Source organism: Procambarus clarkii, chromosome 55 (assembly GCF_040958095.1).
Source record: "Procambarus clarkii isolate CNS0578487 chromosome 55, FALCON_Pclarkii_2.0, whole genome shotgun sequence".
Lineage (NCBI taxonomy): Eukaryota > Metazoa > Arthropoda > Malacostraca > Decapoda > Cambaridae > Procambarus > Procambarus clarkii.
In genome coordinates, this window is record NC_091204.1 from 9,547,950 (window position 1) to 9,562,931 (window position 14,982).

The 14,982-nt window shown below is 49.0% G+C and overlaps 1 protein-coding gene across 1 annotated transcript; it reads left to right on the forward strand.

Moving 5' to 3' along the window:
* Positions 1-1,261: 1,261 nt before the first annotated feature.
* On the forward strand, positions 1,262-1,603 carry LOC138352872 (33kDa venom protein-like). The gene has a single exon (XM_069305424.1). The coding sequence runs from the start codon at positions 1,262-1,264 to the stop codon at positions 1,601-1,603; it is 342 nt and encodes a 113-aa protein (XP_069161525.1).
* Positions 1,604-14,982: the final 13,379 nt, after the last annotated feature.

Genomic DNA, 14,982 nt, shown 5'->3' on the forward strand with positions numbered 1-14,982 from the left:
TCAGGGGAGTTTCTAGCCTCTGTTCGGCCTCAGATTGCATTTTTTCTACCAGGAGGATGTAATTTTGTCTCAGGTTGCAATTTTCTCTAGTCCATAGGATGTAGAGGCAGTGGACCAGAAGTCGCACACAGGGATCATGATTCTTAGCCACAGTGTCACCTGTTAAGCAGATTATAAACGGTAGACACTAACACAGGCACGATATAGTACATAGTATAAGTGACATTCTACTAAAATATGGAGTGCAGCGACGTGGCAGAAACACGAGGACTTAACAGTGAATGGAAGAGACATGATAAAATATAAACTATGACTTATGGCGAACTTTGTAGGTATCATATTATATACATTTGAGACAAAGGAAAGAGAACTGACGTATAAAATCCACTGAGAAAGGCGTTAATTGGTTTAATTTTCTTAGGAAATCCCAGTGAATATGCTGTGGGAATGTTACATAAAAATGTCCAACACATACAATGGTAGAGTACTCAAACAGGACGAGCTCTCTCGTAAAAATATTACTAAAGTTAGTTGAAAAGGGTAGAAGTAAGTAGGCATAAGCTTGTTACTTAGCCTATAATATTGTAAGCAAGATGCAGCTAGAAATAAAAGCTATGAATGTTAGGTGCTAGTTCTTCACGAACGTAGTCATCCTCTGTTACACACTGACAGTCAGGAAGTGGGGAGCTGATATAACGCATCCATTGTCATTTACAGACTGAAACACCACAGGCACACAAGCGTGTATCATCAGACTCTTGTCGGTGTTGTGTCGAAATAACTGATGTAGACCGAAGGTTGTAAGTCTGTGAACCAGGTGTTGTGGTACCATCGTACGAGTCTGTGACCAGAGTGGGTGTCACGGTGGTAGGAACAGTCACAATGTTGTCACAGGTACAGGAGTGTCATTGTCAACAGTCAGTCGAGTTAATTTCATGTGATTGAGATGTTCATTTACATGCTCACCTGAAGCTAGGTTTTCCAGTTTGTACTTGTTACCTGTGATATGCTCAAGAACTCTGTAAGGTCCAAGAAACTATTCGGTCAGCTTGTACATGATACCATCCATTCGCTGGTTGAGGATCATTACTAAAGATCCAGGTCCGATTTTTGTAGGTTTAGCATGAGCGTTTTATAACCGAGTGAAATTGTCAGTAACTATAAATAGGTGTTCCTTGACTCTCTGGAACACCAAATGAGTGTCTCGTTGTTTTACTTTAACATAATTATCATAGTTGTAAAGTAGCGAGGAGGCGAGGATATGAGAGTGTTAGAGAATCAAAGTGGATCAGGAGGCGAGGATATGAGAGTGTTAGAGAATCAAAGTGGAGCAGGAGGCGAGGATAGGAGAGTGTTAGAGAATCAAAGTGGAGCAGGAGGCGAGGATAGGAGAGTGTTAGAGAATCAAAGTGGAGCAGGAGGCGAGGATAGGAGAGTGTTAGAGAATCAAAGTGGAGCAGGAGGCGAGGATAGGAGAGTGTTAGAGAATCAAAGTGGATCAGGAGGCGAGGATAGGAGAGTGTTAGAGAATCAAAGTGGATCAGGAGGCGAGGATAGGAGAGTGTTAGAGAATCTCATGTCTGTCCCAAAAAGCACAAAGTGAGGTGTATCTCACATGGAGGAGTTGACAGAGAAGTTTATAGAGCTTTGGACGATTGGCATAAGTTCATCCCATTTGTGACTGTCCCGAGTGACTGTTACTCTGAGTGCGTCAAGGACTTCCTTATTTGTTTTTTCAGCAAGGGCTATTGTTAGCCGGTTGATAAGGCATTATATTGCTCTTTTTTGATATGGTACAGTTTAGCCAGTTGTTCCAGAACTGAACTATTGATTGCCGAGCCGTTGTCAGAAAGTATAATCCTATGTAACGGGGTCGGGGGGGAAAAGGGTCTCTCTTTCTAACTAACTAGTTAACTAGCCCGCCCTTAGTTAACTATACTTAAGACCCTAGAACTGAGTGGCCTTCAGTCCTCTCCTCGTGATCTTACACGTTTGGTCACTTTTGATACTACAAACACGAGAACTGTACTTGCATGGGATGTACAAGGGATGTACAGGAAAGCATGGAATCTTGAGCCCAGCAACAGAATGTAAAATATGCGTTAGGGAGGAAATTCCACTAAACACCATAAATTCTAAACAAGATTTATTAAACAAAGATTATCAAATGAAAATAAAAGAAACGCGCATCCTATCTGAATTGCATCCTACTAAAATTATTCCTACACTAGAGGCAATGAATGAATGGATTTAAAATTAACTGAACCAAACCCTAAATCACATTACCATTATCTCTTTGGCCTGGTCGACGACCGGGCCGCGGGGACGCTAAGCCCCGGAAGCACCTCAAGGTAACCTCAAGGTAAGCCTGATGTTCGCCTGGCCTTCTGGAGGTGAGATGTTGACCTTCCAGCTCCACACTGATCTACTCTCTGACTCCCCCGACTGTGGAGCAACTAGGATTACTCCACCAGCCTCTCTGGTTCCCAGAATAAGTAAGCAGATTTAATTAATAAAGCTAATCTTATTTACTGGCCACCCAGATGATTGAATCCAAGTTGAAACTGATGGTAATTCTATAGATTCTTAGGCCCAGCTATTTATAATTACAATATTTACTATTGACCTGAATTTTATAATTTATTAATTAACAATACGGAAGGTTGTAGTCCTCCCTAGACCTTGACCGAGGGTGGGTCAGAGACGAACCTTGACTATTTAGTCCCCTATTCTAAATGACGTCACTGTCTCTGACAGCATACGAGCCTTGATATTTGCTCGTCATTCATGTTAACTTAACATAAGTACTTAAACCAGATTGGTTATTACTACAATTACTGTCATTATTGAATTATTCATCAATGTTGAATTAATACAAGGGAAACGTAGCCATTTTATCTTATATCCCCATTAATCATTTAATCTCTGGAGAGTGACCTTTTATCCACGTAAAAGTACCCTTTGACTCCGAACTTGTGTTCCCTGTAACCCATATGATCAAGGAACAATAAACTTCCAAAACCAGCTTAGCTTGTTACACCTAGGTGGAACATACCTGCAAATTATGTTATCATGAAATCCACTATCTATTGTATCCGCAGTTTTGTTTGGAATTGTAACCAGTTCACAGTATCTAGAAGAGTTATCTACCATAACTAGATTTGATTAACTTTGGAAATTTCAGCAAAGTTCGTTAGCAAATCCACAGAAACACGGTTCCAACTTGCATTAGTCGTAGGGTAAGTCTGAATCGGGTTTGGGCCAGCAACTTGGCCTCGGTGAGCTAGGCAGGTTAGACATTGATCTACGTGATGTTCAATATGTTTTGCCATTTTGGTTCAGTAATACTTGAGGCGAGCCTACTTTATGTAGCGGTCCTTGCCAGGATGGGCACTGTGTGGGGCGTCATGGGCAAGTTTCAACACGGTCGGTACTATTGACGCGGGAATATCGTAATCCTTGAGACGGATTACGTGACTTGAGAGTACTGGTTCCTTGAGCGGCACGGGAGGCCCGACTGTAAGAATCGTGTTTGGGCTCATTAGAAAGCTTATGATCGGTTCCCACATTGGGTCTTGTTGTTGTGCCATTTCCACATCTTGTAAGTCTAATGTAGAGTAGTCAACTTGAATAGGAGCGACGTAACAGGAGAGGACATCGGCAACTACATTGTGTCAGCCAGGTAAGTACCCTATATGTACTCACCTAATTGTGCTTGCGGGGGTTGAGCTCTGACTCTTTGGTCCCGCTTCTCAAGTGTCAATCAACTGATGTACAGGTTCCTGAGCCTATTAGCTCAGGAACCTGAACATTCCATGTGGGTTGGAACTCTTGTATTGGGAGCGACCAACGGGCAAACTTGCCTATTGGGTTATTTTCTTTGAACAAGAGAATAATGGCTTGGTGGTCCGTCAGCAAATGGACAGGATAGTTGTAGATGATGTCTCTGAAATATTTGAGGACCCACACTACAGTTAAAGCTTCACCTTCTGATGTCGAGTAATTCTTTTCTGCTTTGGGGAGGACTCGGCTTGCATATGCAATAGCACGCTCTTTCTGTCGCTAGTTTGTGTTAGGACGGCTCCTAACCCAATATTACTGGCGTCGGTGACCAAGACAAGCAGTTTGGAGAAGTCTGGGAACTTGAGAATGGGAGCAGATATCAAAGCCTCTTTAAGTGTTTTAAATGCTTTCTCTTGATCAGCTGTCCACGCGAACGGAGTCTTTCTTAAAGAGGTGAGTGAGAGGAGACGCAATCACTGAATAGCCAGCGATGAATCCTGCTAAGAATCCTGCTAAGAATCGGCGGTAGAATCCTGCTAAGCCTATAAACGTTTGTACAGCTTCAACATTATGAGGGGCAGGATAGTTCTTCACAGCGTCTTTGAGTCAAGAGTGGTGATGCCTAGAGGGGTGACATTATGGCTAAGAAACTTTTTATCTTTTCTCGTGAACGCAATTTTTCTAAGTTTAATTTTCAGATGAGCTTCAGATAGTTTCTGAAGAACACGTTCTTATTAATTAACTTTGAAGGTGGGTTGGTACCTCCTTGGACATGATTATGAAGTCATCAAGGTAAACCATGAGGTTATTCCCTATCTTCGTCGGAACAAGTTTGTCATAAGTCTAGAGAAGGTAAAGGGGCTGTTGCGTAAGCCAAAAGGCATGCGGGTATATTGGTAATGACCGTTAGGGGCTGAAATTGCCGACAGTTCTCGGTATTCTGGGTCAAGTGGTATTAGCCAAAATTCTTGCAATATATCAAGTGTTGAAAAAAACATATTCTGGCATATGTTCTGCAATAAGTCAGTGAGCACAGGAAGTAGAGATCTATCAGGTATCATCACTTGGTTAAGTTTTCTGAAATCAACGACGGGACGCCAAGAGCCATCCATCATAGGTACTAAGATCAATGGATCTTAGAGGTACTTTCGTACCTCTAAGAGGTACTTTCTAAGGGGTACGTACTAAGAGGTACCATGTACTTTTTTTTTTTTTTTTTTTTTTTTTTAGATATATACAAGAGTTGTTACATTCTTGTACAGCCACTAGTACGCGTAGCGTTTCGGGCAAGTCCTTAATCCTATGGTCCCTGGAATACGATCCCCTGCCGCGAAGAATCGTTTTTTTTCATCCAAGTACACATTTTACTGTTGTGTTAAACAGAGGCTACAGTTAAGGAATTGCGCCCAGTAAATCCTCCACGGCCAGGATACGAACCCATGACATAGCGCTCGCGGAACGCCAGGCGAGTGTCTTACCACTACACCACGGAGACTGCTCCACTACACCACGGAGACTGCTTCTCCATGTACTTATATACATGGAGAAGTACTTTCTTCAATAACACCTCCCTGTAACGTCTCGTCAATAAGTCGGTCGGCAACAGCTCGTTGAGAATGAGGCAATCTGTATGCGGGTACATAAATTGGTCGGTCGAGTAATAGTACAGGGAGCCGGTCGGCCGAGCGGACAGCACACTGGACTTGTGGTCCTGAGTTCAATCCCAGGCGCCGGCGAGAAACATTGGGCAGAGTTTCTTTCACCCTATGCCCCTGTTACCTAGCAGTAAAATAGGTACCTGGGTGTTAATCAGCCATCACGGGCTGCTTCCTGGGGGTGGAGGCCTGGTCGAGGACGGGGCCGCGGGGACACTAAAAAAAGCCCCGAAATCATCTCAAGATAACCTCAAGAAGATATAACCTGATTCAAGAGAAATTATGTGAGTGATGAGGTGTGTCAGTCCAAGTTGTTCTCCTGTCAGTGAAACAACAGTACTATGTTTGTTGAGGATACTCAGCAACTGAGCCTGGGCGTCTGGGAATTCAGTGGCACTAAGATGCTCAGGTGAGACCGCTAACTTATTTCGATTCGTCGCGTGAGAGAGTGCATGTACCATATGTTCAGTAGAGGCCTTATCCACTACTCGCACCAGTAACGAATAATGGGTGAAGTCACTGTCAAATATTACGTGAGCGAGGTCAGGTACACCAGGAATTTTGACAATAACCTATGTTAGTGCGTGAGAATGTAGTACAGTGTCTTGCTGTTAAGATACCTCTGACTTGATTGATGGTTGTGAGGGGATGGAATTCCCAGCTAGCTTTCTAGTTTGTGTTAGAGTGTATGGCTGCACTCTAGCACTCTAAACAATAGTTCGCTCACTACATGTCTTTGTTTGGAGTCTGGAGGAAGCCTAACTCCAGACCAGTTCAGTGAAACTACGATGAAGATCCTAGCTTAGCTGTGAAGAAAGTAAGTAATTATCAAAACAAGGCACCAAACCGGGAAGGCTATGTAACACCATCAAATGTGCGGGATAATCAGAGGGCGCTAAATATCACCAAGGAAGCCAATATGAGAACAGAAATGCATAAGGCGAACGATATCAAAAGTATCCGAGTTGCCAAGAATTCTATCGAGGGACAAGTGACCGTGAGGGACGGTCGGAAAACAAGACACACGCTCGTCCTGGAAGTCAGGACATTCAACAAGGATATGCATGACAGTAAGAGGGACAATGCAATTTGGACAATAAGGAGCAGGGCGGCGCTCCATTAAGTGACCGTGAGTTAAACGGGTATGGCCAATATGTAACCTAGCCAGAGCCGTTTCCCACCTCCAGTTACGGTGGTAGGAGGAAGGCCACTGAGACACACGACTCTTAAGAGTACGCAGTTTTTTGCCAATAGCAGAAGACCAACAACTCTGCCAGTGGGCAAGGATGGAGGCATGAATAACTGGGTAAAAGTCGGAATAAGGAATACCTTTACGGGAGATGGGACAAGTGCGGATAGCTTCCTTAGTTGCAGCATCCGCATGCTCATTTAAAGAGGCACCAACATGGCTGGGAACCCAGCAAAACTCAACCAACTTAAATTTACTGGAGATATGAAACAGCCAATGTTGAATCTCGATGACCACCGGGCGGACCGGATCATAGGACATGACATGACATTTCTCCTGACAGAAATCGTCAGGAGAAAGTAGGGTGGCCTCACCGCAATTGAGGCAGCGAGCCTGGGGAGAAGTGCACTCGGACTTAGAATGACTATCGTCCCGACACATGAGGCATAGATACACAGTACTTGTGCATTTGAGGACACCGTGCCCGAACTTCCAACACTTATTGCAAAGTCTAGGAGAGGGAATGTACTCCTGAACGGAGCATCAGGCACCAGCAAGAATAATAGAGGGCGGAAGAGCCCTACTATCAAAGGTGATTTAAACAACTCAAAGGGGCTGACGGCGACGACCACGAGGGGGTCGAGTAAACGTGTCCACCTGGAGGACAGAATGGCCTTGGGCTTCGAGGAATATGTTTAATATCCTCATGGCAATCTTTGAGGTCCCGAACACCAGTTGTAACATGGTGTGGGAGGAGAACAGTGCCAACACTGGCATTTAACCGAGCGTTTTTGGAGACCCAAACAGGGGTCTCTCCAATACAGGACAAAGCAGCTAAGCGAGTAGCTGCATCCTGAGAATGAGCAGCGACGACACCCGTACCGTAACTGGTGGAGTTAAAAGTAACAGAGGCATCTACTGAATCAACAAGGTTTATGGAGGGAGAAATCGTCAGGAGGAGTAGAATCCAGTTGGAGGAGATCAAAGTATTTAGCCCACATAGCGGGACCAAACAAGGCGTTGTAAGTATTAGTACAGGAGGGGATCGTGCGAGTGCGGCTGTGGCGGGGACGGCGTTGAGAACCCCCAGAGAGAGAGGGGGTAAAAGGTGCAGTAGTCACAATGAGAGACGGAGCCGTGCCAGGGGACGAGGTGGTCTCCACTGGGGGCTGGGAACTCGGCCCTACCGCAGAGGAGGGAGGGGAGCTGAGGGGAGTAGTCAGGGGGTCGGGGCCCAATGCAGCAGGGGCTACATGGCCTGGTCTTCCAACACAGTCCGACTCGGGGGCTTGGTCGCCCACCCCACGAGCCTGAGAAGGAACAAGGGAAACATTATTAGCCATGAAAACGAGGAAAAAACTTTCATTCACGAATGTGCCCCCACACCCACCATGGAGCCACAATTAGAGGCAGGACACCCAACAATATGCTATCGCCGATCATGCCGGGGCCCCCCAGGGGTTCGTCGTGAGTATACGCCCCACAAACGCCACCTTAAGAACCATCAGTCCGTCCCCTCTGCTCCTCACGGCGACAACGAACCAGAAAGGGAGGGGGAGCTGTGAAGAAAGTAAAACTGTGTAGAGAGAGAGGTAACTTGTGGTTAGTCAAGTCAACGGCTCTCGGGCGTCGCTACACAGGGCCGGGAAGCTATGACATCACCGGCCGTGACGTAAGGTGAAGAGAAGAGCCGTCACTGGAGCGGCCACCTCTAGGCCTGCTGGCTTCTCTCTGATTGGTCAAGTCAAAAGAAGAGTAGGCAGTGTGCTCCAAGCCAGCAAGGAGCGCACCAAAAGTCATTCTAGGACCGGCGTTTTTTGGGCAGGGTGTACCAGGTGGTGGTGGTGGTCTGTCAGCCACCACCACCACCACCGTTATCATCGTGTTACTTTTCAATTTCCTTATCCTGATTCCCCTCATCTTGCTGTACTAGGGATTTCCGGATTGCTCGTTGCAGGGTGTGGTCACAGCGTTGGCGCTCTCTCACTTGTTGGCTGACGTCTGGTGCGAGCAGGTCGCTGTTGTTGGTGTGTGGTGTGTCATAACGACAGCCTGTGGGGGCGGCTGGCGTTATTGCGTCGTTGGTGACGCGGATTCGGAGGGTGGATTCCGCAGGATCGGAGTTCTCGGCAGCTGCTAATTGGACGTTGGTGGAGGTGGCGCTTTTGGACGTTTTACGGGTGGACCTGCATTCTATTTACAGCCTTGAGAAGATCTATGACAGGCATGTGGTGGTCAAGTTCTCTGCCCCTGATCCATATCAGCACTTCATGAGTGATTTTGCTGGGCATTCTTTCCAGCTCCCGGGCTCTGCTGGTGCTGTTGAGGTGTCGGACCGGTGTGTGGCACCGACGTTTGTCAGCATCCATGGAATTCCCTTGGATTTTCCTGAGGTCCTTCGCACCTCCTTCTCTCGGTACGGTACTGTGTTCCCTCACCGCGTAACTTGTCTCCGCTCAGGCCATCTGTCGGGCTTGAGGACCAATGTGTGGACCCTTGGCATGCGCTTGACACGTGATATTGCATCTCAGGTCACGTTCTTCGGCTTAAACTTATGGATATTCTATGAGGATCAACCGCACATCTGTTTTAGGTGTGGTTTGCGAGGGCATTTAGCGGCCGGTTGCACAGCTTCCGGGGTGGGGAAGCCAGCCCTCTTTCAGGAGGGTGATTTTCCCCCCTTGGGGGTTAGGGGGGCCAAGTCAGGTTATCTTAAGGTTATCTTGAGATGATTTTGGGGCTTTTAGTGTCCCCACGGCCCGGTCCTCGACCAGGCCTCCAACCCCCAGGAAGCAGCCTGTGACAGCTGACTAACACCCAGGTACCTATTTTACTGCTAGGTAACAGGGGCATAGGGTGAAAGAAACTCTGCCCATTGTTTCTCGCTGGCGCCTGGGATCGATGGATCGGCGCCATGATTGTCCCCCGCGACCCCTCCCCATCGATGGTGCCTTCTGATTTGAATAATCCTACTCCGCCTGTTCAGCAGTTTGGCCCACCTGGCCCGTTGATGTCTGATGCGGCGGCCTCGCTTCCTGTGCACGTCATCACTGCGGAGGTTCATTGGGACTCAACTGTCGCTGACATGGAGATGGGTACGCCTGTGGAAGCTGCTCCATCAAGCTGTAGGTGGGAGTGGCGATCCTGCGGGTCCTCCGTGTGGTGTTGCTCCCTCGTCTGGTGGCCGTGCATCCGACATGGTTGCTGTTGCTCCTGAGGCACTGCGATCCTCTCGTGGCTCTAGAGGACTTGCCTCGGTCGCGGCGTCGGATCAGCCCTGTCGTATGCGGGAGGCACGGACGCATTCCTCGGACAAAGGTCCTCCTGTCAAGCGACGGGGGGTCTACAGCTGGGGCTGCTGTGGCGTGCGCCCCTCCTCCTCCTCCCTCTGGTGGCCTGCTGGGCTCTGTTGCTCCCGGGGCTCCATCTGGGAGCAGTGAAGCCCCAAAGGCGGTTGAGGATGCTCAGTGGGTGGTGTCCACTGGTGTGGAAGATATTGGACGGGATACACTGACTATGAAGTGTACGAAGTCTACGAAGAGTGCGGGCACCGACGTTCCTATGAGGCCCTCTGCTGCAGGGTTGCAAGATGATGCACCTACTGTTCCTGTTGCCTCCCCTGTTGGGGGCTCTGGTATGCCTTCGCAGGGGACTGTGGGGTTGGTGGGGTCCTGACTGCCCTTCCTGATGGCGCCCTCTCTGACTTGTGCGACGCTGAATGTGCATGGGTTGCGTGACTTGGCAGTGCAGATGGGCTTGGTGGCTGTGCTTTGTGAGCTGCGTCCGGATGTAGCCATTACTCAGGAGCATAATGTGCATGACTTGGATGCTTTGTCTGGGTTGACTGATGATTTTCATGTAGTACTTAATCCGCTGAGGATGTCTTTTATCAGGAAACAATTTTAAGTTTCCACAACGTTCCTGAAAAGTGTTAGAAAGGAGTGGAAACGTTTGCTTTCACGCATAAGATACGTTATTTTGTGTGGACTTAAATAGGTTTCCAAAACTTATAACCAAAATTTACGTACCTAACCCTAATTTGAAACTTTGTGATACTTTTTGTACCCTAATATGAAACTTTGCAACACCTTTTGTACCCTAATTTGAAACTTTATGACACCGTTTATAAAGTGTTTAAAGTTAAAATGTTAAAATATGAATAAAATAGGAAATGTAAAAATAAAAAAAAATATTTCTACATTTAGTAAAATAAAAAAGGATCATAATAAAGATTGGTTTATCATTTTTAATCATTTTTAATTTGTAGTAGTGTGGTGTAGCAGCCTGGTGTAGTGGTGTGGTGTAGTGGCGTGGTGTAGCAGCCTGGTGTAGTAGTGTGGTGTAGTGGCGTGGTGTAGCAGCCTGGTGTAGCAGCCAGGTGTAGTAGTGTGGTGTAGTGGCGTGGTGTAGCAGCCTGGTGTAGTAGTGTGGTGTAGTGGCGTGGTGTAGCAGCCTGGTGTAGCAGCCAGGTGTAGTAGTGTGGTGTAGTGGCGTGGTGTAGCAGCCTGGTGTAGTAGTGTGGTGTAGTGGCGTGGTGTAGCAGCCTGGTGTAGCAGCCAGGTGTAGTAGTGTGGTGTAGTGGCGTGGTGTAGCAGCCTGGTGTAGTAGTGTGGTGTAGTGGCGTGGTGTAGCAGCCTGGTGTAGCAGCCAGGTGTAGTAGTGTGGTGTAGTGGCGTGGTGTAGCAGCCTGGTGTAGTAGTGTGGTGTAGTGGCGTGGTGTAGCAGCCTGGTGTAGTAGTGTGGTGTAGTGGTGTGGTGTAGCAGCCTGGTGTAGTGGTGTGGTGTAGCAGCCTGGTGTAGTGGTGTGGTGTAGCAGCCTGGTGTAGTAGTGTGGTGTAGCAGCCTGGTGTAGTAGTGTGGTGTAGTGGCATGGTGTAGCAGCCTGGTGTAGTAGTGTGGTGTAGTAGTGTGGTGTAGCAGCCTGGTGTAGTAGTGTGGTGTAGTGGCATGGTGTAGCAGCCTGGTGTAGTAGTGTGGTGTAGTGGCGTGGTGTAGCAGCCTGGTGTAGTAGTGTGGTGTAGTGGCGTGGTCTAGCAGCCTGGTGTAGTAGTGTGGTGAAGCAGCCTGGTGTAGTAGTGTGGTGTAGTGGTGTGGTGTAGTAGTGTGGTGTAGCAGCCTGGTGTAGTAGTGTGGTGTAGTGGCGTGGTGCAGCAGCCTGGTGTAGTAGTGTGGTGTAGTGGTGTGGTGTAGTAGTGTGGTGTAGCAGCCTGGTGTAGTAGTGTGGTGTAGTAGTGTGGTGTAGCAGCCTGGTGTAGTAGTGTGGTGTAGTGGTGTGGTGTAGCAGCCTGGTGTAGTAGTGTGGTGTAGAGGTGTGGTGTAGCAGCCTGGTGTAGTAGTGTGGTGTAGTGGTGTGGTGTAGCAGCCTGGTGTAGTAGTGTGGTGTAGTGGCGTGGTGTAGTAGTGTGGTGTAGCAGCCTGGTGTAGTGGCGTTGTGTAGCAGCCTGGTGTAGTGGCGTGGTGTAGTGGCGTGGTGTAGGAGCCTGGTGTAGTGTGGTGTAGTAATGTGGTGTAGCAGCCTGGTGTAGTAGTGTGGTGTAGTAGTGTGGTGTAGCAGCCTGGTGTAGTAGTGTGGTGTAGTAGTGTGGTGTAGCAGCCTGGTGTAGTAGTGTGGTGTAGTAGTGTGGTGTAGCAGCCTGGTGTAGTAGTGTGGTGTAGTGGCCTGGTGTAGTGGTGTGGTGTAGTGGCGTGGTGTAGTGGCGTGGTGTAGGAGCCTGGTGTAGTAGTGTGGTGTAGTAATGTGGTGTAGCAGCCTGGTGTAGTAGTGTGGTGTAGTAGTGTGGTGTAGCAGCCTGGTGTAGTAGTGTGGTGTAGTAGTGTGGTGTAGCAGCCTGGTGTAGTGGCGTGGTGTAGCAGCCTGGTGTAGTAGTGTGGTGTAGCAGCCTGGTGTAGTAGTGTGGTGTAGTGGCGTGATGTAGCAGCCTGGTGTAGTGGTGTGGTGTAGTGGTGTGGTGTAGCAGCCTGGTGTAGTAGCGTGGTGTAGTGGTGTGGTGTAGCAGCCTGGTGTAGTAGTGTGGTGTAGTGGCGTGGTGTAGCAGCCTGGTGTAGTGGCATGGTGTAGCAGCCTGGTGTAGTAGTGTGGTGTAGTGGTGTGGTGTAGCAGCCTGGTGTAGTAGTGTGGTGTAGTAGTGTGGTGTAGCAGCCTGGTGTAGTAGTGTGGTGTAGTGGCGTGGTGTAGCAGCCTGGTGTAGTAGTGTGGTGTAGCAGCCTGGTGTAGTAGTGTGGTGTAGTAGTGTGGTGTAGCAGCCTGGTGTAGTAGTGTGGTGTAGCAGCCTGGTGTAGTAGTGTGGTGTAGTTGCGTGGTGTAGCAGCCTGGTGTAGTAGTGTGGTGTAGTGGCGTGGTGTAGCAGCCTGGTGTAGTAGTGTGGTGTAGTGGCGTGGTGTAGCAGCCTGGTGTAGTAGTGTGGTGTAGTGGAGTGGTGTAGCAGCCTGGTGTAGTAGTGTGGTGTAGTAGCGTGGTGTAGCAGCCTGGTGTAGTAGTGTGGTGTAGTAGCGTGGTGTAGCAGCCTGGTGTAGCAGCCTGGTGTAGTAGTGTGGTGTTGTGGCGTGGTGTAGCAGCCTGGTGTAGTAGTGTGGTGTAGTAGCGTGGTGTAGCAGCCTGGTGTAGCAGCCTGGTGTAGTAGTGTGGTGTAGTGGCGTGGTGTAGCAGCCTGGTGTAGTAGTGTGGTGTAGTAGCGTGGTGTTGCAGCCTGGTGTAGCAGCCTGGTGTAGTAGTGTGGTGTAGTGGCGTGGTGTAGCAGCCTGGTGTAGCAGCCTGGTGTGGTAGTGTGGTGTAGTAGCGTGGTGTAGCAGCCTGGTGTAGCAGCCTGGTGTAGTAGTGTGGTGTAGTAGTGTGGTGTAGCAGCCTGGTGTAGTAGTGTGGTGTAGTGGCGTGGTGTAGCAGCCTGGTGTAGTAGTGTGGTGTAGCAGCCTGGTGTAGTAGTGTGGTGTAGCAGCCTGGTGTAGTAGTGTGGTGTAGCAGCCTGGTGTAGTAGTGTGGTGTAGTGGTGTGGTGTAGCAGCCTGGTGTAGTAGTGTGGTGTAGCAGCGTGGTGTAGCAGCCTGGTGTAGTAGTGTGGTGTAGTAGTGTGGTGTAGCAGCCTGGTGTAGTAGTGTGGTGTAGTGGTGTGGTGTAGCAGCCTGGTGAAGTAGTGTGGTGTAGTGGCGTGGTGTAGCAGCCTGGTGTAGTAGTGTGGTGTAGCAGCCTGGTGTAGTAGTGTGGTGTAGCAGCCTGGTGTAGTAGTGTGGTGTAGTAGTGTGGTGTAGCAGCCTGGTGTAGTAGTGTGGTGTAGTAGTGTGGTGTAGTGGCGTGGTGTAGGAGCCTGGTGTAGTGGTGTGGTGTAGTAGTGTGGTGTAGTGGTGTGGTGTAGTAGTGTGGTGTAGTGGCGTGGTGTAGCAGCCTGGTGTAGTAGTGTGGTGTAGTGGCGTGGTGTAGCAGCCTGGTGTAGTAGTGTGGTGTAGTGGCGTGGTGTAGCAGCCTGGTGTAGCAGCCTGGTGTAGTAGTGTGGTGTAGTGGAGTGGTGTAGCAGCCTGGTGTAGTAGTGTGGTGTAGTAGCGTGGTGTAGCAGCCTGGTGTAGTAGTGTGGTGTAGTAGCGTGGTGTAGCAGCCTGGTGTAGCAGCCTGGTGTAGTAGTGTGGTGTAGTGGCGTGGTGTAGCAGCCTGGTGTAGTAGTGTGGTGTAGTAGCGTGGTGTAGCAGCCTGGTGTAGCAGCCTGGTGTAGTAGTGTGGTGTAGTGGCGTGGTGTAGCAGCCTGGTGTAGTAGTGTGGTGTAGTAGCGTGGTGTAGCAGCCTGGTGTAGCAGCCTGGTGTAGTAGTGTGGTGTAGTGGCGTGGTGTAGCAGCCTGGTGTAGCAGCCTGGTGTGGTAGTGTGGTGTAGTAGCGTGGTGTAGCAGCCTGGTGTAGCAGCCTGGTGTAGTAGTGTGGTGTAGTAGTGTGGTGTAGCAGCCTGGTGTAGTAGTGTGGTGTAGTGGCGTGGTGTAGCAGCCTGGTGTAGTAGTGTGGTGTAGCAGCCTGGTGTAGTAGTGTGGTGTAGCAGCCTGGTGTAGTAGTGTGGTGTAGCAGCCTGGTGTAGTAGTGTGGTGTAGTGGTGTGGTGTAGCAGCCTGGTGTAGTAGTGTGGTGTAGCAGCGTGGTGTAGCAGCCTGGTGTAGTAGTGTGGTGTAGTAGTGTGGTGTAGCAGCCTGGTGTAGTAGTGTGGTGTAGTGGTGTGGTGTAGCAGCCTGGTGAAGTAGTGTGGTGTAGTGGCGTGGTGTAGCAGCCTGGTGTAGTAGTGTGGTGTAGCAGCCTGGTGTAGTAGTGTGGTGTAGCAGCCTGGTGTAGTAGTGTGGTGTAGTAGTGTGGTGTAGCAGCCTGGTGTAGTAGTGTGGTGTAGTAGTGTGGT